Source organism: Neovison vison, chromosome 2, assembly GCF_020171115.1.
Source record: "Neovison vison isolate M4711 chromosome 2, ASM_NN_V1, whole genome shotgun sequence".
Lineage (NCBI taxonomy): Eukaryota > Metazoa > Chordata > Mammalia > Carnivora > Mustelidae > Neogale > Neogale vison.
This window is the reverse complement of record NC_058092.1, coordinates 50829847-50857441: the sequence shown is the minus strand read 5'-3', so window position 1 is coordinate 50857441 and position 27595 is coordinate 50829847. Positions and strand designations below refer to the sequence as shown.

Below are 27595 nucleotides of genomic sequence, written 5' to 3'. Positions count from 1 at the left end.
TACCACCCCTGGAGCAGAGCAAGAGACAAGAGACCCAGGAGCTTGGTCTTTTCATGAATGAGCCTGTTAATCACTAGGGCTGTGGCCTGAGAGGTAGGGCTCTAAATAAGCATGCATCTTGAGGCTCACTGATCCTTTCCAGAGACCTCGGAAGGGCAAGTGCTCTCATTGGGCTCACCCTCTGCCACACTCCAGGAGTGCCACTGGCTCCTGGAGGAGAGCTTTCCACGAGTCTGGTACCCAGTTTTTGCAGCTGACACCCAGGGGACAGCCCATGACTGCCTGGCTCTGGTGGATGAAGGGTCTTGCATTCCTGGATCCCACAGGACTATGGCAATCAGAAGATGATTTTTGGCAGGCTACAACCACCAGAACAATTCAAAGACAGCAGACTGTGGCACGTGCCCCTGCCTTCCTATGAAAAAGGTCACTTTGCTTATTCTGGACCTTCAGACCCAGGGGAAGATTTTAGGTGTGGCACACATTCGGTGACATATGGTGCTGCTCTGAAGGAGCGTGGGCTGTGAACACAACCTGGCATTCTTCTGCTTTGCTCTAGCTCACTGCTATCTCCTCACAAGGAACTTATTACCCTCCTCCGGAGTCCCAAGTTTTGTGATTGCCACCCAATGCACACCTCTAGATTTCTTGTCTGGTGGCCAGTGGGGCTTACACATCTTTGCATGCTTCTAAAGCTACTGCCTGAGGGTCTGGCTTTCAGTCAACCTGAATCTCCCCTTTCTGGACACTGACAGGTATTGGCACTTCCTCAAATACCAGGAGCCATTAAAAATACAATACGCTGGAGTGCCTGGTTGGCTTAATAAGCATCTGCCTTCAGCTCAGGTCATTACCCCAGGGTGCTGGGATCGAGGGGGATTGAGCCCTGTATCACATGGGCTCCCTCCTCAGCAGGAAGCCTGCTTTTGCCTCTCTCACTCCCCCTGCTTGTGTTCCCTCTCTCACTGTCTCTCTCTCTTTCTCTGTCAATCAATAAATGAAATCTTTTGAAAAAAAGAAAAAAAGAAAGGAAAAATACAATAGGCTGCTCAGACAAGCACAGAGATTTGGGACACAAGAGCTATGGCAAGGGCTGAATGAAAATTTTCATCTACACGAGGACATTCTTTGAGAATGGGAGAGGTGGCGGTTTCATCAACTGTGTAACAACCAGCACAGAAAGTCAAGCAACATGAAGAAAGAGAGGAATGTTCCAAATGAAAGAACAAGAAATAACCTCAGAAGAATACCTTAATGAAATGGAGATAAGCAATTTATCTGATAAAGAGTCCAAAGTTATGGATATAAAGATGATCACTGAATTTGAAAAAAAAAGAATGGATGAAAACAGTTAAAACTTCAACAAAGACATGGAAAATACGAGAAAGTACCAAACAGAAGTCACAGAGCTGACAAATGCAATAACTGAACTGAAAAATACACTAGAGGTGTTCAACAGATGACTAGATGAATCAGATCAGGCAACTCAAAGACAAAGATCTCAACCAATCAAAGAAGCAAAAGGAAAACCGAATAAAAAAAAGTGAAAATAGCTTACGGGACTTATAAGACATCAAACAAATTAACATTGACTTTTTATAGGGCTCCCAGAAGAAGAGAGACAGAAAAGGCAGAAATCTTATTAGGAAATAATGGCTAAAACTTCCCTAACTTGGGAAATGAAGCATTCATTCTGCTCCAGTAAACCCAGCGTTCCAAACAAGATGAAGCCAAAGAGATTCATACCAAGACACTTTAGAATTAAAATGCCAAAGTTAGGGGCATCTGGTTGGCTCAGTCGGTTAAGCCTCTGCCTTTGGCTCAGGTCATGATCTCAGGGTCCTGGGATCAAGCCCTGCATCGGGATCTCTGCTTGGCAGGGAGCCTGCTTCACCTCTCTCTCTGCCTGCCTCTCTGCCTACTTGTGTTCTTTCTCTGTGTCAAATAAATAAATAAATAAAATCTTAAAAAAAAAAAAAAAGCCAAATGTCAAAGACACGAAAGATGAATGAATGAATAAATAAATAAACCTTAAAAGAAATCTTAAAAAAAAAAAATACCAGCAGATATCTGAGCACAAACATTACAGGTCATGAGGGAATGGCATGATATATTCAAAGTGCTAAAAGAAAAAAATGTCAAACCAAAAATACGCTAAGTGGCAAAATTATGATTCAGAATTGAAGGAGAGATAAAGAATTTTTCAGACAAACAAAAGTTAAATTTGTGCATCACCACTAAAATGGCCTTACAAGAAAGTTTCTTTAAGCTGAAAAGAAAGATGCTAATTAGTAAAGAGAACACATGTGAGAGAAGAAATGTCACTGGAAAAGTAAATATATAATAAAGGTGGTGGATTATTTAAAAAGCAAGTGTAAGGGTTCCAAAATAAAAACAGTGAGAATAACTATGATTACAATAATGAGTTAAGGGATACACAAGATAAAAAGATGTGAAATATGACATCAAAACCAAAACATGGTGTGGGGTGGTGAGTAAAAATGTTGAGCTTTAGAATGGGATCAAATGTAAGGTATCATCAACTTAAAGTAGACTATTATAGATTTAAGTTGTTATACATAAGTCTCATGGTAACCACAAACCAAAACCAATAGCAAATACACAAAAGATAAAAGAACATAAGCACACCACTGAAGAAAGTCGTCAAACCACAAAGGAAGAAAGTCAGAGAAGAAAGGAACAGAGAAAAGCTCAACTACAAAAACAGAGAACAATTAGCAAAATGGCGATAAAAACACATGTCAATAATTACTTTAAATATAAATGGACTAAAATCTATAACCAAAGACACAGAGCGGCTAAATGTATTAAAAAACAAGATCCATCTACATGCTGCCTACAAGAGACTCACTTCAGATAAAAGGGCACACATAGACTGAAAGTGAAAGGATGGGAAAAGATATTCCATGCAAATGGAAACCAAAAGAAAGCTGGAGCAGCCATACTTATATCAGACAACATAAACTTTAGAACAAAAAATAACAGACAAATAAGGGTGTTATATCATGATAAAGGGATCAGTCCATAAGAATACTTAAATATTAATAAGGAAATATTAACAGATCTAAAGGGAGAAATAGTACAATACAATAATAGTAGGGTACTTTAATTCTCCACTTATATCAATGGATAGATTACCTAGACAGAAAATCAGTAAGGAAACATCAGCCTTAAATGACATGTTAGACCAGATGGATTTAACAGACATACACAGACTACGCCATCCAAAAGCAAGAGAATACCCATTCTTCAGGTGCACATGGAATATTTTCTAAGACAGATCATATATTAGGCCACAAAATAAGTCTTAATCAATTTAAGATGACTGAAATTAAACAAAGCATCTCTTCTAGCTGCAATGGTATAAAACAAGAAAATAATCACAAGAAAAACACTAAAAAGTTCACAAATATGTGGCATTTAAACAAAATGCTACTGAAAAACCAATGGGTCAAAGAAGAAATGCAAATAGAAATTTTAAAAAATCTTGAGATAAGTAAAAATGTAAATAAAATATACCAAACTTTATATGATGCAGGAAAAGCAATTTTAAGAGGAAAGCTCATGGCAATAAATGCCTATCTTAAGAAACAAGTCTCAAACAACTCAACTTTACACAGCAAGGAACTAGAAAAACCAATAAAGCCCAAAGCTTGTAGAAGGAAGAAAATAACAGAGAGTATAGAAGAAATAAATGAAATAGAGACTAACATGACAGTAGAGAGGTGCCTGGGCGGCTCAGCTGGTTAAGCCTCTTCAGCTCAGGTCATGGGTCTGAGATCGAGCCCCACATTAAACCCTCTGCTCAGAGAGGAACATGCTTTTCCCTCTTTTTCTGCATCTGCCTACTGCTCCTCCTGCTTGTGCGCTCTCTCACTTTGGAAAACAACATAACATAATGTAATGTAACCTAACTTAACCTAACCTAATGTAACGTAACATAATGTAACATAACATAACATGACATAATAAGATGACAGTAGAAAAGATCAATGAAAGCATAAGCTGATTCTCTGAAAAATAAACGATATTGGCAAACCTTTAGCTAGACTTGGCGAGAAAAAGAGAGGACTCAAAATAAAATCAGAAATGAAAGAGATGTTACAAATGATTCCACAGAAATATAAAGAATTGTAAAAGACAACTATGAAGAATTATATGCCAACAAATTGGACAGCTTAGAAGAAACAGATAAATTACTAGAAACATATAATCTTTCAAGACTGAATCGGGTAAAATAGAAAATCTGAATAGACCAACTACTAGCAAGGAGACTGAATCAGTAATTGAAAACCTCCCAATAAATAAAAGTCCAGAACTACATGGCTTTACTGGTGAATTCTACCAAATAGTCAAAGACAATTTAATACCAATTCTTCTCAAAATCATCCAAAAAATAGAAGGAGGTAAACTCTTCAAAACATATTTTATGAGACTAGCATCACCTTGATACCAAAACCAGATGAAAACACCACAAAAAAAGAAAATTATAGACCAAGACCCCAATGAACAAAGATGCAAAAACCCTCAACAAAATATTAGCAAACCAAATTCAATAATACATTGAAAGGATCATACTCCATGATCCAGTGAGACTGATTCCAGGGATAGAAGTATGGTTGACCATTTCACAAATCGATGTGATATACTATGTTAACAAAATGAAGGATAAAAGTCATAAGATCATCTCAGTAGATGTGGAAAAAAGCATTTGACAAAATTCAACATATATTTATAATAAAAACTCTAAACAAAGCAGATCTAGAGGGAATGTACTTCAACATAATAAATGCCATATATGACAAGCCCATAGCTAAGCTCAGACTCAACAGTGAAAAGATGAACGCTTTCCCTTTAAGATCAAGAATAAGACAAGGATGTCCACTCTTAATATTTTTATTCAACAGAATACTGGAAATCCTAGCCCGAACAATTAAACCAGAAAAAGAAACTAAAGGCATCCAAATTGGAAAGAAAGTAAAACTCACTATTTGCAGATATTTATTAGATATATGATATTTATTACATATAGAAGACATGATATTTATTACACATAGAAAAAACTATTAGAATAAACAAATTCAGCAAAGTAGTATACAAAATCAACATGCAAAAATCTGTTGTGTTTCTTTATACTGGTACACTGTATCAAAAAGAGAAATTAAGAAAAAACAATCCCATTTACAATTCCTTCAAAAAGAATAAGATAACTAAAAATAACCACGAAGATGAAAGATTTGCATGTTGAAAACGACAAGATATTAATGAAAGAAAATGAAGACGACACAAACAAATGGAAAGCTATTCCATGTTCATGGACTGGAAAAATTATTACCATAAAAATATCTGTATTATTCTAAGTAATATACAGATTCATGCAACTATTCCAATGATATTTTTCACAGAAAGAGAACAAATACTTGTATGAAACTACAAAGATCCGGAAGAACCAAAGCAATCTTGAGAAAGAACAAAGCTGGAGGAAACATACTTCCAGATTTCAAACTGTATTACAAAGCTATAGTAATTAAGACAGTATGGCATTGGCAAAAAAGAGACACACAGATCAATGGAATAGAGAACCCAGAAATAAACCCAAACATAGATCACTCATTAATTTACCATAAAGGTGGGGCAAGGATGGTATCTGTGATAAACGGTGTAAGGAAAACTGGACAGCCACATACAAAAAAATGAAACTGGACCACTATCTTACAGCAGACACAAAAATTAATTCAAAATGGATGAAAGACTTGAATCTAAAACCTGAAAACCTAAAATTCCTAGAAGAAAGCATAGGTGGTAAACTCCTTGACATAGGTCTTAGTAATTATTTTTTTAATCCGACACCAGAAACAAAGACCACAAAAGCAAAAGTCAACAAATGGGACTACACCAAACTAAACAGCTTCTTCTGCACAGTAAAGAAAACCATACACAAAATGGAATGACAACCTACTGAATAGGATAAAATAACTGCAAATCATCTATCTGATAAGGGACTAAAATCCACAATATACAAAGAATTCATAAAACTCAATACCAAAAAACAGACAATTCAATTAAAAAATAGGCAGAAGATCTGAGTAAACATTTTTTTTAAGTTATTATTATGTTCTGTTAGTCAACATACAGTACATCAGTAGTTTTTGATGTAGTGTTCAACGATTCATTAGTTGCATGTAACACCCAGTGCTCATCACATCACGTGCCCTCCTTCATACCCACCACCCAGTCACCACATCCCCCCACGCCCCTCCCTTCTGTAATCCTCAATTCATTTCCCAGAGTCCAGAGTCTCTCATGGTTTGTCTGAATAGACATTTTTTTCAAAGAAGACATATAGATGACCAACAGGTACATGAAAATATGCTTATTAACATCATGGATCAGCAGAGAAGTGCAGAAGAGCAAATCAAAATCATAATGAGGTAACGCTTTCCATTGTTACAATGGCTATTATCAAAAACAAAACAAAACAAGAAAGAACAAATATTGGTTGGCAAAGATATGGAGAAAAGGGAATTCTTGTACACTGTTAATGGAAAGGAAAACTAAAAAAAGTATAGAGGTTCTTCAAAAATTTTAAAATACAATTACTGTATGTTTCAGCAATATCACTTCTGGGTATTTATCTGAAAAAAAAAAAAAAGAAAACACTAATATACAAGATATCTGCACCCCCATGTTCACTGCAGCATTATATATGACAGTCAAGATACTGAAATAATCCACTGATAGATGAATAAAGAAATCATGGTGTACACACACACACACGATATTATTATCACGCACAGCCATAAAAAGAATGAAATCTTGCCATTTGAGACAACACGGACAGAACTTGAGGGATTATGCTATGTGAAAAAAATCAGACAGAGAAAGACAAATACCACATGATCTCTCTTACATGTGGAATCTAAGACAAACAGTAACCAAAAAACCAAGCTCATGATATGGAGAAAACACTGGTGGTTGCAAGAGGCAGGGGGTCAAAGCAGAGAGACAGGTGAACTGTTTTTGTTTTGTTTTTAGTTAATAAATGGAATAAATATTCTGATCCACAGTAAGACACATTATACACTGCATCGTCCCTTTAAACTGAATATTAAAAACAAATCAAAAAACGGGCCTCCAAAGGTACAGGGAAGTTGGTGTTAGCGTGATGCAGAAGTACGGTGCGCATTAAACAACTTTGCTGGGACCTACACAAAAATGAATGCAAAGCAGAAAGTCTAAAATATCATTCGGCCCTTCAGGATACCCTGATCTGAAAGACTGTCTTCTGAAATAATCTCTGCATTACTCAGGAAAGTCCAGAGAATAAATATTCTCCAATGAACCTAACTCCATGGGGCACATCTTGAAAGACGGAAAGGGGAAATAAGACTCACAGGAACTCTTCTAGAACCTGCTGAAATTTCAATATCCCCTGAATCTATGACAACAAGCCCAAAAAACAACATTCAACTGCAAGACTGATCCCTCTCAAAAGTTAGGTCAAAACTCTTGTATGCCTGTGCCTGCATAAGAAATCAGCCTGACGGGACGCCAGGGTGGCTCAGTTGGTTAAGCAGCTGCCTTCGGCTCAGGTCATGATCCCAGCGTCCTGGGATCGAGTCCCACATCCGGCTCCTTGCTCAGCGGGGAGCCTGCTTCTCCCTCTGCCTCTGCCTGCCATTCTGTCTGCCTGTGCTTGCTCTCTCCCCCTCTCTCTCTCTCTGATAAATAAATAAAATCTTTAAAAAAAAAAAAAAAAGAAAGAAAGAAATCAGCCTGCCACAGTTACATTAAGAGAAAAAGTACTCAATAGGGTAGGAGTCAAGTACCTCTTCCCTCTCGGAAGCTGGAAGAATTGAGTAAGACACAATGGATGCACCATTTGGTCTTCTGCATAAGAAAGGAGGGGTGGGGGGTGCCTGGGTGGCTCAGTGGGTTAAGCCGCTGCCTTCGGCTGGGGTCATGGTCTCAGGGTCCTGGGATCCAGCCCCGCATAGGGCTCTCTGCTCAGCGGGGAGCCTGCTTCCTACTCTCTCTCTGCCTGCCTCTCTGTCTACTTGTGATCTCTGTCAAATAAAATGAATAAAATCTTTAAAAATAAAAAAAAAAGAAAGAAAGAAAGGAGGGGTGGTCTTAGAAATTTGTTTAGATATTTTCCAATTCTGCAGTCACAGTTCTACACATTTAAAGAAGTAGTCCCATTTCTGAATTCTTTGACCAGATTCAATTATTAACACGAAGCCCAAGGGAAATTTAAAAAATAAAGATGTTTCATTTGGAAAGTAATTTGACCGGATAAAAAGTCATAAAAGTAGGGGCACCTAACTGACTGGCTCAGTTGGTGGAGCATATGACTCTTGGTTTGGGGACTATGAGTTCAAGACCCACACCAGGTGTGGAGATTACTTAAAAATTTCTTTTTTAATTTTTAAAAAGTCATAAAATTATATTCCTAAGCCTTCCAGTACTGCCATCTCCAGGCATTTCTCCTAAAGAACAAACTCACTGCCTGTTTAAGGGTATGCATGTCCCCCGGAGCTGGTGCCATCACTTACATCAGGACATAGGACTTGTCAGCACCTCCCCCGGACACACTGGTCCAGTTCTGCTGAATAAAAAGACACTGGATTCCTCCAAGTAGTTGAGCTGATCTCAGTCATTCCCTTCCACTCAGAGAAGAGCTATGCTGAAACCCAGAGACCAACTTTTTGTGATAGAAAGTTTCTGTCTACAACTATAGGCAAAGGTAACGAAGTTGCTGAACCGAGAAATGCTGTTATTCTAAGACACTTCACATATCAACATAAAACCATTCTTGGACTAAAATCTTAATACAAACCTGAAGTCAATAAATCTATCTCATCCCTGTTATGCTTAGACAATGTCTCCAACTCCTTCCTTCCCTGCTGCTTTAGTTTCTCCTTGTATTGCCAGACCCATCCCTCAAGACCCTCCAGCCGAACTACCCATGACAATCCATGGAATCTCCTTGAATGGTCAAGAAACAACTCAACACCCTGACCTCTTCACCAAATGTTCTCTCAACCTCTTCTGTTCTCTCTACAGTTTTTTGATTCTCTGCCACAAATGCTGCTCAAGTGAGTGAGTGATGCTCATTGTCCTGCTCTGGGTAGTTGGAAAAGTGGGGAGGGGCAAGATTTTTCTAAACTTCCTTCCCTTCACTAAGCCATTACGTCCTACCCTTGTTTCAAAAGTGAATCCCTACTCTAATTCCTCCTTTTTTTTTTTTTTAAAGATTTTATTTATTTATTTGACAGAGAGAGATCACAAGTAGACAGAGAGGCAGGCAGAGAGAGAGATAGAGGGAAACAGGCTCCCTGCTGAGCAGAAAGCCCGATGCGGGACTCGATCCCAGGACCCCGAGATCATGACCTGAGCCGAAGGCAGCAACTTACCCCACTGAGCCACCCAGGTGCCCCTGATACCTCCTTTTAATCCCACATTACTTCTACCTCATCATTGTTTTAAAATAACCTTTACCTAAATGACAAAAAATATAAAATAAAAAATCTCTTGGGATTCCTGCCCACGGACACAAATAGCACTTCTATTTGTACTTTCCTTTTCATTCCTGGCACCTGTCTCTGTGGAGGAGGTAAACTTCCTCCCATCAAACCACCAAAGCTCCATCTCTCTAGGTGTGCAATGTCCTTCTCTCCCTTAACCCTTACCAGGGACCATGTTTAATCACCCCCTTTCTAGCACTGACATAGTCCTTCACTGGATCTTTCCCAGAAAGACACAAAGAAACACACACACACACAGCTATGTAGTAACATGCATTGTATCTGTCTCTTTTCATGACCAGGATAATGAAAATGCTAGTCTTCCTGGACTAACCATGCCCAACTTCAGATCTGTTCAATTCTCAACCCACTATTCTCTAACTCTACTTCACTAAAACTGTTCTGTGCTTACCAAGGGTATCCATGTGGCTAAACCCCGTGCAAACATTTCTGTTTTATCCACTCGGATCTTTTTGAAGCACATCATGAGGGTCTATGATGACCTTTTGTTAAAATGTTCTCCTCCACAGGGGTGCCCGGGTGGCTCAGCTGGTTAGAGCATCTGACTCCTGATTTCAGCCTAGGTCATGATCTCAGGGCTGTGGGATGGAGCCCCACAATGGGATCTGCACTCATCAGGGAGTCTGCTTGAGGACATTTTCTCTTTCTCTCCCTCTGCCCCCTTCTTGCCAGCACACACTTTCTCTCTCTAAAATAAGTAAATCTTAAAAAACAAAATATCCTCCACCTCAGTTTCTATGCCTATCTCTAGCTTCATCGATTGCTTCCAGTGTTTTGTTCATTCCACATCACTACTTTCTTCCTCTCTTCATACCTGCCATATTGCTGCTTTGCAGGACAGCAGTTGTGGCCCTAGGCTCTTTTTATTATCTGAGCTTACCCTGGATGACTACTCAAATCTGGCAGTTTCACCTACACTTGATCTTGCTCCAAATTATCCACATCAGGATAGACCTCAACATTAATCCCCAGAATCACACATCTAATTGTTTCCACTTAACCCACAACATGTCTCAAACTAAATTCATTTTCCCTTCTAACCTGTTCACGCTCCTATAAACTTTTTTAAAAACCCGAGTACAACAGATGATGTTACATTTGTTTCAGGTGTACAACATAGTGATTCTGCAGTTCTATACATTGCGAAAAGCTCACTGAGAAAAATGTAGCTACCATCTGTCACCCTAAAAATGATCATATTATTAACTATATTCCTTAGGTTGTACTTATCCCTATGACTTACTTATTTTATAAGTGGAAGTTTCTGCCTCTTAATCCCCTTCACCCATTTTGCCCATCTCTCTTCCCCCTCCCCGCTGGCATCTACCAGTTCGTTCTGTTTGAGACAATTTCTGTTTGTTCATCTATTCGTGTATTTTGTTTTTTAGATTCCACATGTAAGTGAAATCATATGGTATTTGTCTTTCACTATCCGAACTATCTCATTTAGCGTAATACCCTCTATGTCTATCTATGCTGTTGAGAATGGCAATATTTCATTCTTTTTTATCTCTGAGTAATATTCCATTGCATAATACATCTTTTTTTTTTTTTTTTTAGATTTTGCTTATTTAAGAACAAGCAAGCGAGAAAGAACACAGAATGAAAAGGAGAAGCAAAACTCCCTGCTGAGCAGAGTGTTTGACATGGGGCTTAATCCCAGATCCCTGAGATCACGACCTGAACTGAAGGCAGATTTTAACCGACTAACCACCAAGGTGTCCCAACATCTTCTTTATCCATTCATTTATCAATGGACACTTAAGGTGCCTCCTTTGCTCCTATGAAAGAACTAATGGTGCCACAATGCATTTATTGTCCTGGTCCAGAAACACAAGTCATCCTCAACTATGTCCTCTTGCCCTGACACATTATCAGTCACCAATTCCACCAAACTCTCTCTCTCTCAAATCCATTCCATCCTTAATCTGTCTATATGTGTTTACATTGTTAAAATAAACTCTTAATTAAACTCTTATTTTCTAAGCAAATATTCTGTGTAATTCGTTTTTCACACAACTGCAAAACTACAAACTTGTATAAATGCTTCGATGTTAAGTATATGATATTCCATAATAATTGTCTAATGTTCAATTTTATTCATATTTTCTGTATTTTTCAAATGTTCCATCCTCATCATGCTTTTTTTTTTTTTAAATAAGAGCAAAAAGAAAACTATCATGTGAAAACAAAGACAAATGATAACATACCATGCATCAGCAGTGTATCTGGAAGACGATGGCCCTGTGTATGCTGAGGCCTTGGACACAACCCGGGTCCTAGGGAGTTGGTATAAGGACAAATCTTCTTGCTCCCTTCTTTGAGCCACATCTGGGAGTTCAACAAGCAAGCCAGGACCCTGAACATCATTTGGAATCATCATGCCTAAAGAGCAAACCCAGGCAGTAGTGAATACAGGATGCTATTTTTCATTCTTCATTCCTTCAAGAAATAGTTACGGGCATCTACTAGGGGCAGAAATTTCAAGCCAGAACTCTCATTTATATTAAACTAGATAAATAAAATGTTTAATATGTCAGATGATGACAAGTAGTATGGTAAAAAATGAAGCAAGGAAGGGGGCGAGGGGCTGCTCAGTGGAAGAGAGTTAGAATTTTACATATGGCCTCATGGAAAAGCTGACATTTTAGCAATAGAAATATTTTATCAAAAGAACTCCCTTAATGACTGTACTCTAATCTCACTACACATTTTCCCATATCAACCTAACTGTAGGCACTCCTACAACATTTCACTTATTTAAAAAAAAATTCCACAGAATAACAAATAACCAAATAAAAACACTTAATTTTTTTAAAATTTTAATTTCAGCATATTAACACACAGTGTTATATTAGGTTCAGGTGTATAATATAGTGATCTGACAATTCTATACAACACCCAGAGCTTATAATGTTAAGAAAACACATTTTTAATGGGGCTGTGTTTACAAATTTCAGAATTCATTTACATTTGTTTACCTCATTTGATTCTCATACCAAACTATGAGTTAGAGGGAAAAGATACTAGCAACCATATTTTATACACAGAGAAACTCAGGCTAAGGAATTTTGCCAAGTGGCATGTGCAAATTTACCTGATGTGACATCTGTGTCATTTCCCCATTTACTGAAAAAAAGACTAGGGCAGAGTGGTGCACAGAGTCCTAGGACATATAATAGAGACCTGTGCCTGCGCTGGCATAGGTCCATTAATCACCCTTAGGATACACCCCAGTAACTGATCAGAAATTCTCAGCCAATCTTTCTTCAGCATAGTAGACAAATATAATGAACTGCAATCAAATGCCTTCCTTAAATCCACACATTTATAAGATTTTTTGGAGTTCTACCTTTTTTAGAAAATCAGAAATGATTTCTAAGAGAGAGAGAGAAATTGGGGCACCTGGGTGGCTCAGTCGTTAGGTGTCTGCCTTCAGCTCAGGTCCTGATCCCAGGTTCCTGGTATTGAGCCCTGCATCGGGCTCCTGCTCGGTGGGAAGCCTGCCTCACCCTCTCCTACTCCCCCTGCCTGTGTTCCCTCTCTCACTGTGTTTCTGTCAAATACATAAATAAAACCTTAAAATAATAATAATAAAGAGAACTTATCCTAAAATTTTTCCTATAAGCATGACCTAAACTCTTCCCATTTCTTCATCAAGAACAAACTTTCAGTAAACTCAGTACTACCACTTTTTATCTTGTCTAGAAAATCTGGAATCAGGATCTAATCAGTTGGCAATGCAACAGAACCGGAAGAGAGGATGTAAGTAATTGTAATGCTCAGGGGGTACTACTATAGGAAGTCTCAGGGGCCTGTGCCTCATCCCTGTGTACCCTTCCCTCTTGTCCACAGGTGCCTACATTCCTCCGAATCACTCTAATTCATATCATGACTTCAGAGTTCTAGCTTTGCCTAAGCCTACCGGGGTGGGACCAGACTCTGGCTGGAAGGCCAACACCAGTGTTAGGAAAAGGGAACAGGCTCCATCTGCAGAGTGCTTTCCCATCCACCTATGTTGGTAAAAGTGGCCTGTTCAATCATGGCTCTGGGTTTCATAGGTTGCCTCAGTCTGTTTAAAGCTTTTCATTACCTGTTCTGCACAAAGCCCGCTCGTGCCCTTTGTGCCCCTCCTCCTCCACGGACCCTGGGTGCTTGATCTCAGACATACATTTCTCATCTGTCATGGTGTCTGACACACTCACTCTTTACAGAGCTGCTCACTCAGTACACCATGGTACCCAGAGCCCATAAAACAAATCGAGTCCTCAAGGGCCTATGCAGGTGCTGGGTAAAGGCCATATGGGTGCACAAAGGTTAAAAAAAAAAAAGGAGCTTTAAAAAAAAAAAAAAAAGTTCCTGGACAAATGGAGGTTAATGTTTATAGAAGAGGAATGGGGGAAATTTTCCAAAGGTTTACACTTGGTCAGGTACAAGAACAGAACGGTCAACAAAATAAAGGCAAGAAGAATCCGAGCAGAGGGGAGGGTAGGTTATGTGTACCGAGGCCACTGCAGAGGGAGGGGTGCTTGTTACAATGCTGCTGAATAACCACAGGTAAGTGGCGTTTCACTTTCTCATTCAACAAATATTTCCTGAGCACCTGCTACGGTAACACAATCAGATTGCCTTGCCTTCCAGAAGCCCAGTTTATAGCAAGAGCTGGGCATGCAAATGCATAAGTGTGTGTGACTCTTGGGTGCAATGACGGACTCGCCCACGTTTCCCTGGAGGTACCACCCAGGCAGGGGCAGTCAAACATCAGGAACAGGACTACTTTCTGTCTGAAATCTAAAACTTGTAACACTAAGTGTATTATTGATTGGGAATTCATCATGTGTGCTTCACCTTATGAATTATGCTAATTTATAGGTTCAGTTTCACAGCTCATGAAGGGTAGAGGCTCTTCAAGGCTACAAAATGTTGGCTTAAGTATAGGCTCAACAACAGCCCTTTACACATAAGGTTCTCAGAAATAATTTTCAAATTAATTGTTCAGAAAAAGAAATTTAATTGTTCAGAGATAAATTGAACATCGCCTGTTACGAATAAAGTGGTCAAAGAGTCACAGATTTGACAGAGGGCTTAGAGAACACTTAGCCCAAATCTTTCATTTTATAGGTGAGGCTTGGAGAAGCCTGCGGGATTGCCTGGTGACGCAGAGGGACCCGGGCCTGAAAGAGTCAGCCGTTTGCCGGACAGGATCTCAAGAGCAAAATCAAATCTTGAGTAGAATGAAGTCAGTATGGATGCCACTGAAATCCGTGTCAGCTCTGTATTAATAATTTCTCAGCCTACCTACAGTTAGCATTAATCCAAACTGTCATGCCTACTGCACAGTATCCTAGAGGCTTTCAAAAAATTTCCTTAATAGCATGTGGTTACGAATGCTTTTCTGGTGAGGACAAATCTAACACATACAAGTCTAACTTCACTCCCCAAACTATAATCTCTAACAAAAAAAATCAATTCCCAGGGCCTTGCAAAGTATTAGGTTAAGGAAGTGTAGTGGGCAGACTGGGGACGTCTCTAAAAGACAGATCCAACCACGAAACTGATGAATGGGACCTTACTTTGATTAAAAAAACGTCTTTGTGGGTATAATTAAGTATTGTGAGATGAGACCATCCCGGGCTACCCAAGTGGACCCAAAATCCAATGACAGAGTCATTATAAGAGACAAAGAAGAAAGACACAGGGATAAGAGAGGACAACAGTGTGAAGACAGAGGCAGACATCACAGTGAAGCAGCCATGAGCCAAGAAAAGGTACAGCCACCAGAAGCAGGAAAAAGCAAAATTTCCCTCAGGTCTTCAGAGGCAGCACGGCATCTTGATTTAGGACTTCAGGCCTTGGGAACAGTGAGAGAATTAATTTCTGTTGTTTTAAGCCACCAAGTTGGTGCCAATCTGGTAGAGCAGCCCTAAGAAACTTATCTAGGCAGCAGAAGTCAGAGGAAGGAACTTTGAGGTCACTTAAATAACACACAGAGCAGAGCTCAAGAAGGACTATTTTCCTGTGTTCTTCCCAGCTCTGCTGCTCCTCCCCACACATACTCACACCCCTGTTAGCCAGTCTATCCTTTTAATCCTAACAGCACAAAGCAGTGAACGATTTTCAACCAGGAGCAATTGTGGCCCCCAGGGGACATTTGGCAATGTCTGGAGACACTTGATTTTGATCATGACTCAGAATGAGTACCACTGGCATTAGGGTTAGAAGGCAGGAAAGCTGCTGAACATTCTACCATGCCCAGGTCAGCTCTCCTCAGCAAAGAGTTACTTTGTCCAAAATAGTAATGACATTGCTATCAAGTTTCAATGACAATCAAACAGATATGGCCTATTAATTCAGTTATTGCTTCATTTGTGCCATGAATCTTCTCCATGTACTTAGAGGACAATAGAAATGTGGTAAATTTTTAAAAACAGTATAATGGGACACTTGTGGGAGAAAAAGTCCCATTTTTATCTGAGTCATGATTAGTTATGTGTCATAAAAAACTGGATAAACTCTGGATAAAATCTAATCTTAGATATTCAAAACTAACTACCCATGCTGTGTTTTGACTCACAGGGAATTGACAACTGTTATCATCTCATAGATGACTCCAATTTTTTTTTTTTTTTTTTTTTTTTTCTGAGAGAGCAAGCAAGAGGGAGTAAGGAGAGGCAGGCAGGGGGAGAGAATCTGAAGCAGGCTACACACTCAGAAAAGAGCCCAACGCTAGGCTTGACCTCACGACCCTGAAATCACGACCTGAGCTGAAATCATGAGCCAGACACTTAGCCAACTGAGCCACCGATTGGTGGCTTCGATCTTTAACACTAAGAATTCCATTCTTCAGAATTCAACAGAATACTGAATTCATAGAAACCATTATATCACCTTCTATAGTGCACTCTGGCTCTACAATGCATTACCATACAACTAAGAACTGCCCAAAGAGAAAGACTTCCTATAAACAGACTCATAACACACGAAGGACAGCATAAATCCTGAACAATGGCTCTATAAATCCCAGTGCTGTGAAAGAACTTAACTGTCTCACCTAGGGATCTTAATAATATAACAGCCTTCGATATTTCAGTGTTGGATGAAGAAAAATTATGTTTCAAAGTCAAGTTTTCAAAATTGCATAAGAATCAATATTGGGGGTAGGCAAGGAGAGGCACTATACTTTTAGGATTCTTAAATGGACACTAAGTTATTAATGCACAAAAAACTGACCATAATATATGGCTATATGGCTATAAAAATGTTTCATAAATGTTTAAAATATGCCTCTCTTTATTAATATTTAACAACCCCATTCATTGAGCTAACAGTATTACTTAATAGCATCAGAGATTTTTAATATGTATTAGTAGAGACTTATTTCAGATTTAGCACATAAGGTACTAGTTTTAGTTTTAATCCATACAGCTCATAAAAAGCAAAATCAACTATTGAAAATACAGCCCTCACAGAAAACAGAATCTGAAACTTCTCCATTGATGAACGAGCCATGTTTATTCTTTCAGATAGATTAATAAACTTCTAAATCTTCTTTCAGTAGATTAATAAACAGATTTAAATTTGCATCATAATGAGTGAAAATATGACAGTAAGAGTTATCGTACATAAAAACAAAACTGAGAGATTGCAGAATAATGCAATTTGTGTTTATGAGAAACAAAAACCACAAACCTAAATCCAGACTGCTTTTTGTTAATGAATTAAGATTTTCCAGATCATCAAATCTCCCTTGTTGACTGTTTCCTTCAGATGAGGATATGGAGGGTAGGGAACTGATGCCAAAATTTTCTTTCATCTTGAGAGGAAGAAAGACAGAAATGCATTAGTACTGTGTGATAAAGTGAGGAACATTGTAATGTTGTTCAAACCATGTAACCATGATAGCAGAAAACTGGCCCTACAAATGTATCTGCAAAGTAACAGGTTAATACAATATATTTCTTTTTTTTTTTTACCCTGGATTTTTCTTTAACAACAAAAAAATACTTATTAATGTTTTATAAACATTAATGAGTGGATTTAAGTAAATGATCAGAAAGGTATAAGAATAAAGATCTATCTAACCAAGGAAGGTCAATGGCTAACATACAACTAACTCATGGGTCACGTTGGATAACAACCTCAAAAGCTTCACCAATGATCCCAAAGCAACTTGGTGGGGGATTTTCCTAACTCTAAGCTCTTGCTCGCCCTCCCTATCACTTTTATCTGCCTGGCGAACACCAAGTTACCCAAACTTAAAATAAAGCACAGTCAATGATTTTTGAGCTTTTTGCTTGTTTTCCTTTGATACATATCTTCTCTGGTTTCCAAAAGTTATAATCTTCCAGAACATACAATCTTCACTAATATATTTTATTATGATATATTTTTAAAATATTTTACTTATTTATTTGAGAGAGAGAGAGAGAGCACGAGCAGGGAGCAAGGAGAGGGAGAAGCAGAGGCTCTATCCCACGATCCTAGGATCATGACCTGAGCTGAAGGGAGATACTTAACCAACTGATCCACCCAGGCACCCCTATTATTGTATCTTAAAAACTTTTATAGGCATAAAATGAAATGATACCATCAGGGCCATCAGAGGGACATACCTCAATTAAGATGAGTAACACTTATTCTCTATTGTTGGAAATTTAAGTCATTTAAAACTAAAAAGGTGAATGACATTTTTTACATGGTTATACCGGTCAGACTTCAATGGTAAGAGAAGAATGTCTCATAAATTGATGTACCAAATACTGCTAACTTTTCCCATTCCGATTATGAATACAGCTAAGTACAGAACTCTATCAGATATCCAATGGAGCTTACAGAACACAGAATTCTACTCAAATATTAAATTGGGGTGAGAAAGTAGCTACAACAACCTAGCTGTCTGTAGAATAAAAGAAGCAAGAAGAATTTCTTAGAGAGGCAATTAAGGAGGAGATGATAGGCACTGAGTACTTAGAAGAAATTTTACAGCAAATTTTAGACTTAAAAAATGTTAATGGATGGGGCGCCTGGGTGGCTCAGTGGATTAAGCCGCTGCCTTCGGCTCAGGTCATGATCTCAGTGTCCTGGGATCAAGCCCCGCATCGGGCTCTCTGCTCAGCAGGGAGCCTGCTTCCCCTTCTCTCTCTGCCTGACTCTCTGCCTACTTGTGATCTCTCTGTCAAATAAAATAAATAAAATCTTTTAAAAAAATGTTAATGGCAATTTTGTAACAGGAATAAGAGAATTAATATCTGAATCTGAATTTCAATATAGAGAGTTAACCCCTTAGGAAAATGAGTTTTTCTAAATCGAGAAGAAAATAAGAACATATAATCAGTCTTGGGTAACTAACCCTCAGGCAAGAGTCAGATCTTTTGAAAAGTGGCAAGAATTTTAGACACTCCTCCAGAGAATATATGAAGGTAGCCAATGAGCATATGCAAAATTGCTCAACTTTTCCTAATAATAGTAATTAGAAAAATGTATATCAAAACCACAATAAGATATACTACTTTGCACCTTAAAAAAAAAACAAAAACAGAAAACAGGTATTGGGGCACCAGGGTGGCTCAGTGGATTAAAGCCTCTGCCTTAGGCTCAGGTCATGATCTCCGGGTCCTGGGATCAAGCCCCACACTGGGCTCGCTGCTCAGCGGGGAGCCTGCTTCCCCCCCCCCACCCCCGCCTGCCTCTCTGCCTACTTGTGATCTCTCTCTTTCTCAAATAAATAAATAAAATATTAAAAAAAGAAAGAAAGAAAACAGGTACTGGCAGGAATGTGGAAAAATTAGAAAATCTGTGCACTATGGGTGGAAATATAAAATGGTGCAACTACTGTAGAAATAGGACAGTGGTTCCCCCTCAAAATTAAAGAGACAAGTTAGATAATTAGATTAGATAATTGTTAGATTATCTAACAATCTATCCTTGTTAGATAAGGATCTAACAATTTAACTTTTGGGTATATACACCAAAAAATTTAAAAAATAATCATTTGAACAGATACTTTACACCAGTGCTTGTAGTAGTATTATTCACAGTAGCCAGAGGTAGAAATAATCCAGATGTTTGACTGATGAATGGTTAAACAGACTGGAATATACATACATACACACACGCACACATACAGTGGAATATTATTCAGCCTTATAAAGGGAGTACATACAATGGAATATTATTCAGCCTTATAAAATTCCAAAACATGTTACAATGTGAATGAACCTGGAAGACATCATGCTAAATGAAATAAGCCTCACACAAGAAGACAAATATTCTATGATTCCACTTAAATGAGGTACCTAAAGTCATCATAATTCTTTTTTTTTTAAGATTTTATTTATTTGACAGATAGAGATCACAAGTAGGCAGAGAGGTAGGCAGAGAGAGAGAGACGAGGAAGCAGGCTCCCTGCAGAGCAGACAGCCTGATGTGGGGCTCGATCCCAGGACCCTGGGATCATAACCTGAGCTGAAGGCAGAGGCTTTAACCCGCTGAGCCACCCAGGCGCCCAGTCATCATAATTCTTAGAGAAAGAAAGTAGGACTATGGTTGTTTGCCAGGGGATGAGAGAAGGGGAGAATGGATAGTTACTGTTTAATGGGTACAGACTTTCAATCTGGGAAGAATGGAAAAGTTCTGGAGATGGATGGTGGATAATGGTTGTACAATAATGCAAGCATATTTAATGCTAATGGAACTGTAAGACTATAAATGGTTAAAGTGGTCAATTTTACGTACAGTAGCCCCTCCTTATCTGTGGGAGATATATTCCAAGACTCCCAGTGGATGCCTGAAACCAAGGATAGAACCAAACCCTGTATATACTATTTTTAACTCTATATATATACCTATGATAAGGTTTAATTTATAAATTAGGCACAGTAAGAAATTAACCACAATAACTGATAATGAGAACAATTACACTGTAATAAGAGTTGTATAAATGCGGTCTCTTTTGCTCTCAAAATATCTTAATACACTGTACTCACCCTTCTTTTTATGATGATGTTGTGAGATTATAAAATGCCTAAGTGGTAAGATGTAGTGAGGTGAATGATGCAGGCATGTGGTTTAATTTATAAATTAGGCTACGGCTAATTTATAAATTAAATTTAGGCTACGGCTGCTTCCAGACCTCGGCTGAATGCAGGTAGCTGAAATTGTGGAAGTGAAACCAGAGATAGGGGGTAGGGTGCAGGGAAAGAAGGGGCTACTGCAATGTGTATTTTACTACAAGGAAAAGTAAAGAACCAGATCTAGAAATCTTCATGGTTTTATCCTTCAACTAAAATGGAATAAGAGAGTAGTAGAGAAAGGTAAGGGTAGTATTTGCACTCTACAAATACAGATATAGCTGTAGCCCATAATGGGTATTATAATAAAGACAGAAGTGATAATGTTACTCAACCCTTCTGGAAGGCACTCTTTAAAGGAGTACTGAGAATTACATATTTTGTAAGGTATTCAAATGTTTTAACAATCTACCCAAGGCTTGTAATATTAGATAATAAATTTCATCATATGAGTACCCTTCTGACAGGAGGGCAAATAAAGATTCAAGTCCATCCTGATCTTATGTGTGTAACTGTTATAGAGAATTAGACCACTCTATCAAAAATATGCTACTCTGGCATAAAGATTATTCTGAGAGGACAAAAAAAAAGAGAAATAGCACATACAGAAAAGCTATCTTCCCGTGACTGTTAATCATCAAAGATGAATCTAGATTTTTTCTAGCCCAGAGATGGCAGCAAGAGGAACATACTAGCAAACCTAACTAAAAAAAGCCCTTATCGTCCATCAGTTTCCCCCTTATAATTACCTTCCTGCAGCTCTGACCCTAAAACCTAAACTCCTCTTCCTCTGTCTTGTCACTTCTCAATAAATGTATCATTCTTTGTTAAGAAGCTATATAAGCCCAAGCTCTAACCACCCCTTTGAGTTACTCATTACTGGGTTTCTACTGCATAAGTGCATGCCACACTAGTTAATAAATGGTTTTTCTTTTGTTACTCTTTCATCAGCTTCATTTCCAAGGCCCTAGCCAAAGAACCAATAAGGGTAGAGGAAAAACTTTCCTCCTTTACACTGCCATCATTGTGGAGTTCAGGAAAGGAGGAAAAGAATGCCCAAAACAAGAAGATATAATTATTTAAAGAAAATAAAATATTGTGCTGACAAGACATATTAGGGCTGAAAGTAATTTTTTAAAAGAGAGAGTGTATAAGTTGGAGAGGAGGGGAGCAGAGGAAGAGGGAGAGAGAAAGAATCCCAAGCATGGAGCCCCATGTGGGACTCAATCTCACAACCCTGAGATCATGACCTGATCCAAAACCGAGAGTTGCACATTTAACCAACTAAGCCACCCAGACACCACTGTGGTGGAAACAAGTTTAATCAGTGCCATTTTAGAGAGCTTATAGGTCACCTCACAGAATCAGAAATAGAAAATAAAAAGGAAGCTAGGAAATTTAACACAGATTTAGTAATTAGGATGCATGTCTTTCAAATTGTGAGCAATGAATGTTGTTATAAACAAGCTTTTTAAATAGCACTTTAACAAACAACAGAGTAAATGGTTATATAGTGAAGATCATCACTATGCACTTACAAAGGGAATGTTAAGCCTATTGTTATGCAAATGATACTTGAGAGAATAAAATTCTGACTGATAGTATGGATTCAAAAATTACTGTATCTCAAACAACCTAGATGAAAATTAAGATGATATATTCTGAAAACTGTATTAAATGATGGGAAGGTGCTTCTAGTGATAATGTATTTATGGACATAAATATGCACTGAAGCCATCTGAAAACAATTATGTCATTAAATGTGAAAATAGGCAAAAATTTAACATTTGGGAGTTTAAAAAATGTTAATGCTTAAATTTATAAAGTAAATACTGTGAATGTACCTGTGACTATTTAGTCTAGAACCCTAAAAGTTTATATACTAAAATGGGCCTCTATTTCAGCTTGTCTTATATTTGAATAAATAGAAAATTTTCTTTTTGTAGATGAAAGGCACAACAAGAGAGTATTTATGAATATTCACTAATCTGTGATTAGAATTTGCTCTGTATAACTGAATATTCTGTTTGGGTTCGAGTACTTACAGATACAGGAACGGGACTGGCAAGGAAAGAAAGCACCAATGTCAATGGCAACACACCAGGTGATTCTCTGTCACCTCTGTCCATATCCAGGCATTATTCACATAATCCCAAAACATCTGTTCTCTCGTAGATTGCCCACAGTCCGCTAATCCTCTTGCGTTCCATTAAGCACAGCTTGTATAGCACCTTGCATAGAAGAACCCATAGCATTTGCAAAAGTGGGGAAGAAGGATAGGTCTGAGGAAGGAGAGAGCAAAGAAACTAGCTCTATAGGCCCTCTGAGAGGGCAAAGCAAAGCATGCTCCCTACAACACTGCAAGAAAGTTGCTGATCTCAGTGTGGGGAGTACTGCACTGTATCTAAACATACTGCTAAATGACCTTGTAAAAATATACCCCTAGGAGCTCCTACATGAGTCAGCGAGCTCCTAGGTGAGTCAGCTGGTTAAGCGTCCAACTCTTGATTTCAGTTCAGGTCATAATCACAAGGTCGTGAGATCAAGCCCCGTGTTGGGCTCTGCACTGATCATGGAGCCTGTTTAACTCTCTCTCTCCTTCTCTCTCTGTCCCTATACCCTCTCTCTTCCTTTCAACAAAACAAAACACCTCTATATAATAATTTTCTTTTCATTTCCCTGGAAGTTAATCTGGGGCATAAAATGAACAAACAAATCTAAAACATTAAAAATGTCCCAAATAAAAATGTCCAATTGGTGACCAGTTAACCCTAATTCTATAAAAATAAAGTTTATTGGTGATCCACAGCAAGGGCAAACCTACTGAAATATAATGCTTTCCTGCCAAGTTGAAAACAGACAATAACACAAACGTAAAGATAATTTTTAAGAGTTTAGAGACCTTCTATTTAGTATCATACATAACACAGAAAAGAGTGTGGATAAACAATGTATCTTGAGTCAATTTTGCTTGATTTTCCTTGATAAATATAATACACAATATGAGAAATAAGGAGCCCTGTCTCTCTGAGGGAACCAAAAAAAAAAAAAAAATCACAAATGGCAGAAGAACTCTTCTTTGAAATGGATAATCTGGAGAAACACATCATTAAAAAAACAAAAACAAAAACAAAAAAAACAAGGCAAAACCCCACTATAAACCACCGTAAAAGGCAACTGCAGCTGACTGACTCTTACCAGAAGTTGTGTAATACAGAAAAGATGAGTTTATACTTAGTTCAGCATTACACAATGTGGTACACCTTGGAAAAATGATTAATTACAAAATTATATTTTCCATTGCATTTTGTTCTTTTGAAAGTTACATGATTTTGGAACAGGGGTTGGGAGGCAGGGGAAGGAGGAGGGAAGTGGAAGAGCTGTTCTCATCCCTTACCATGTTTTCCGTGCTGTAGCCGTACTGCTGCGCCTCCGGGGAGTACAGACTCACCATGGATCTCGCTCCCTGAAGCTCAGGTGGTTCACTGTCACGCAACCACTGAGTGCCAAAGTTAAGTTCCTTCGCAGAGGGAACAGGAGCAGCCTCTTGAAGGTGTGATGAGGGATACATGTCCACGGACTGCAAGTGATCTTGATACAGCTCATATTCGTCATCAACAAGCATCTCTCTTTCTTCCCCCATCTCCTGCAATCTAGGAATCAGAAATTCATGCATCTCCCAGGCCTCCTTGCTGTGGTCTATCTCTTTCTGTTGGGACTGAAAAGCTTTTCCCAAATTGAGGAATGGCTCATCTACAAGTTCTTCTTTATAATAGGGTTCATCTCTAAATTCCTGTAAATAAAAGTTGCAAAAATTATTTTTTTTTGCAGTGGAACTCTATGGGGATTCGTTAGGAAGTTAACCCCGGACAGAACCTCAGTGACTATATTCCTCGCCCAGGCACAGTTACCTGGAATGGCTCTCCATTACAAAGGAGGGGAAGTAAGTGCTCCCTCCCACACAACCCTCAACGCAAAGAAAGGGACAAACTTTAAGAGGCACCTTGCCCTCGGCAAGGTGAATGACTATTCCAAAAGGTCTGTTACACATTAACCACCTGAAAATTCTCAATCAGAAATAGAATTTTGTTAACCTGCTGCACTGAACATTTGGCTCATACATCTTATACAGAAGTAGTGCATAAATACGGACATGCATCATATCTAAGAAAGCAAAGATTTAAAAAGTCAGGACTTTCAAGCTTATGTAAAACTCAGATGGAATTATGGCTACTGAAATTATCAAAAAGCAGTATCTATAAAGATATGGGACGTATGTCTCAACTACCTTGAGTATGACTATTTTATAATATGCCCTGTAACAGAAATGTTTATTTAATTTAATTTATTTATTTGACAGAAATCACAAGTAGGTAGAGAGGCAGCCTTCCTGCCAAGCAGAGATCCCAATGTGGGGCTCAATCCAAGGACCCTGAGACCATGACCTGAGCCGAAGGCAGAAGCTTAACCCACCAAGCCACCCCCAGAAATATGTTTTTTCAACTGTACTGAAATTATATGGCAAAAAGGAATGAAAATAGTATGCTTTTTAATTAATTTATATTTCACTACTTAGAAGTACATACAACTAAAACTAGTCACACATGTGCAGAAATTTTGCTGAGTTCCTAGGCAATGCCTGAGGAATGTATGGATTTGCAGAGCCTCTAACATAACCCTGGGGATCCTAAAGAGTGCTAAGAACAAGAAGGCTCAATTCCTCTTAGGAAATCAATGACATTTCCTACAGACCCCTATTCACTAAATATTACCAAATGCAAATTCATGGAATGAATCTACTACTACCCACCTTTAAATTATTATAGTGTATCAAATATTGCAAGCCAGCTAATTTTTTTACAGGTGTGTTTACAGGGTATATTTGAAGATGTCATACACTTATGAAATTTTAACAAAAAATGTCTAAACTAAAAAAAAAAAAAAACCCACAATGTATAGTATAGAAATAAATATCAGCTTGAGGCACTGTCAATAAATTATGCAAAACTATCACCAGACGGTTGTTATCAGGTAAGGCAATACCATACTCTACCTTGAAAGAGCAAAATAGCCACAATTCATATTTAGAATAAAAAAGGAAAAGCTTCAAATTACACTTCCTAAAATTAAAGCGGAAAGGAAGGTTTGACTAAATAACTCTTCTGTAGTAAGTATTCGGTAAAAAGTCCTTTAGTATAGGGGCACCTGGGTGGCTCAGTGGGTTACAGCCACTGCCTTCAGCTCGGGTCATGATCCCAGTGTCCTGGGATTGAGCCCCACATCGGGCTCTCTGCTCCATGCGGAGCCTGCTTCCTCCTCTCTCTCTCTGCCTGCCTCTCTTCCTGTCAAATAAATAAAATCTTAAAAAAAAAAAAAAAAGAAGTCCTTTAGTATAGCTCTGTTTTCTTTTTTTTTTTAAGATTTTATTTATTTGACAGACAGAGATCACAAGTAGGCAGAGAGGCAGAGGAGGAAGCAGGCTCCCTGCTGAGCAGGGAGCCCGATGGGGGCTCCATCCCAGAACCCTGGGATCATGACCTGAGCCGAAGGCAGAGGATATTAACCCACTGAGCCACCCAGGCGCCCCTATAGCTCTGTTTTCTACAGCATTTTAAATGCATGCCTATTTTCAAACATTGTGTTCTCCCCTCAAAATTTTAAGAGTGTATCTGTAGTATAGAATAAGGTATGTTTGTGCTTTGAAAATGCCTTGTATCTGGCCTTTGTCATTTATGAAGTCACTGAGATACAAGAGGGAAAACAATTCATTTAAAAAAAAAAAAAAAAGCGAGACGCCAGGTGGCTCAGTCCTTAGTGTCTGCCAGGCTCAGGTTATGGCCCCAAGGTCCTGGAATGGAGCCCCGTGTTGGGCTCCCTACTCAGCTAAAGGCCTTACTCTCTCTCTGCCACCCCCCCTGTTTGTGTTCCCTCTCTCACTGGCAAATAAGTAAGTAAAATATTTTTAAAAGATTAAAATAAAATAGAATAAAATAAAAAAGAGGATCATTTAATCTATATCTCTTTAGCCAAGAGTAAGAACAAGATTTTGTCTTCTTTATAGAAATGTTAGCTCACAGCAAACCATTCAAATATGAAATTGATTTACTAAATACCTTGGGTGCTTCAAGTATTAAAGATGAATTTATGTCATGAATTGTTTCCGAAAGTTCAGTCTTGTCTTCATCGTTGTTTGAATGTAAAATATAATGACTTTCTTCCTCTTTATCATCTTCCTGAAAACAGAAACGATTTTATTTTTTTTAAAGATTTTATTTATTTATTTGAAAGAGAGTGCGTGCACAAGAGAGCAATGTGGGGGGGGTGGAATGGAAGAGGGAGGAGCAGACTCCCTGCTGAGTAGGGTGTCTGCAGGACTCAATTCCAGGACCTTGGGATCATGACCTGAGCCAAAGGCTGAGGCTCAACTAAAAGCCACCCAGGCACCCCTGGAAAAATATTTATTTATTTATTTATTAGCATAATTGTAGAGATGTTTTTGTCAACATGAAGCTATCTTTTACCGAGATGTAACTGACACATAACATTATACAACGTAATAATTAGGATGTATGTATATATTGCAAAGTTGTAATAAATTTAATTATATCTAAAACTTTCGAATATACAATATGGTCTTGCTAACCATCCCCAGGTACATTACATCCCCAGGACATATTTATCTTATGACTGGAAGTTTGCACCTTTTGATGACCTTCATCCATCTTACCCACCCCTTCCCACCTCTGGCTACTATAGGAAGAACTCTTATAATCAAGAAAATACTCTTGAACTCTCTTCAGATTAATTCTCATCCTTCCATTAAGTGCAAGGACACAATAAAACTTACACAAATTGTTTCATGAGAACAAACTTTTTTTTAATAATTAAAAAGAACTCCATATTTGTGTCAAAGCTTCTCATTTTTTTCTTTTTAAGTATTCCTAAAACTACATGCAA

The 27595-nt window shown here is 38.3% G+C and overlaps 1 protein-coding gene across 2 annotated transcripts in view; it reads right to left on the bottom strand.

Moving 5' to 3' along the window:
- Positions 1-27595, bottom strand: part of PATJ (PATJ crumbs cell polarity complex component) — a 367374-nt gene that overhangs the window by 236243 nt on the left and 103536 nt on the right. For both annotated transcript variants that reach the window (XM_044238351.1, XM_044238352.1), the window contains exons 19-22: positions 26752-26871; positions 24036-24431; positions 17259-17382; positions 11780-11954 (exon numbers count right to left, since the gene is read on the bottom strand). In XM_044238351.1, the coding sequence (XP_044094286.1) occupies positions 11780-11954; positions 17259-17382; positions 24036-24431; positions 26752-26871 (815 nt within the window). The remainder of the gene's footprint in view (positions 1-11779; positions 11955-17258; positions 17383-24035; positions 24432-26751; positions 26872-27595) is intronic.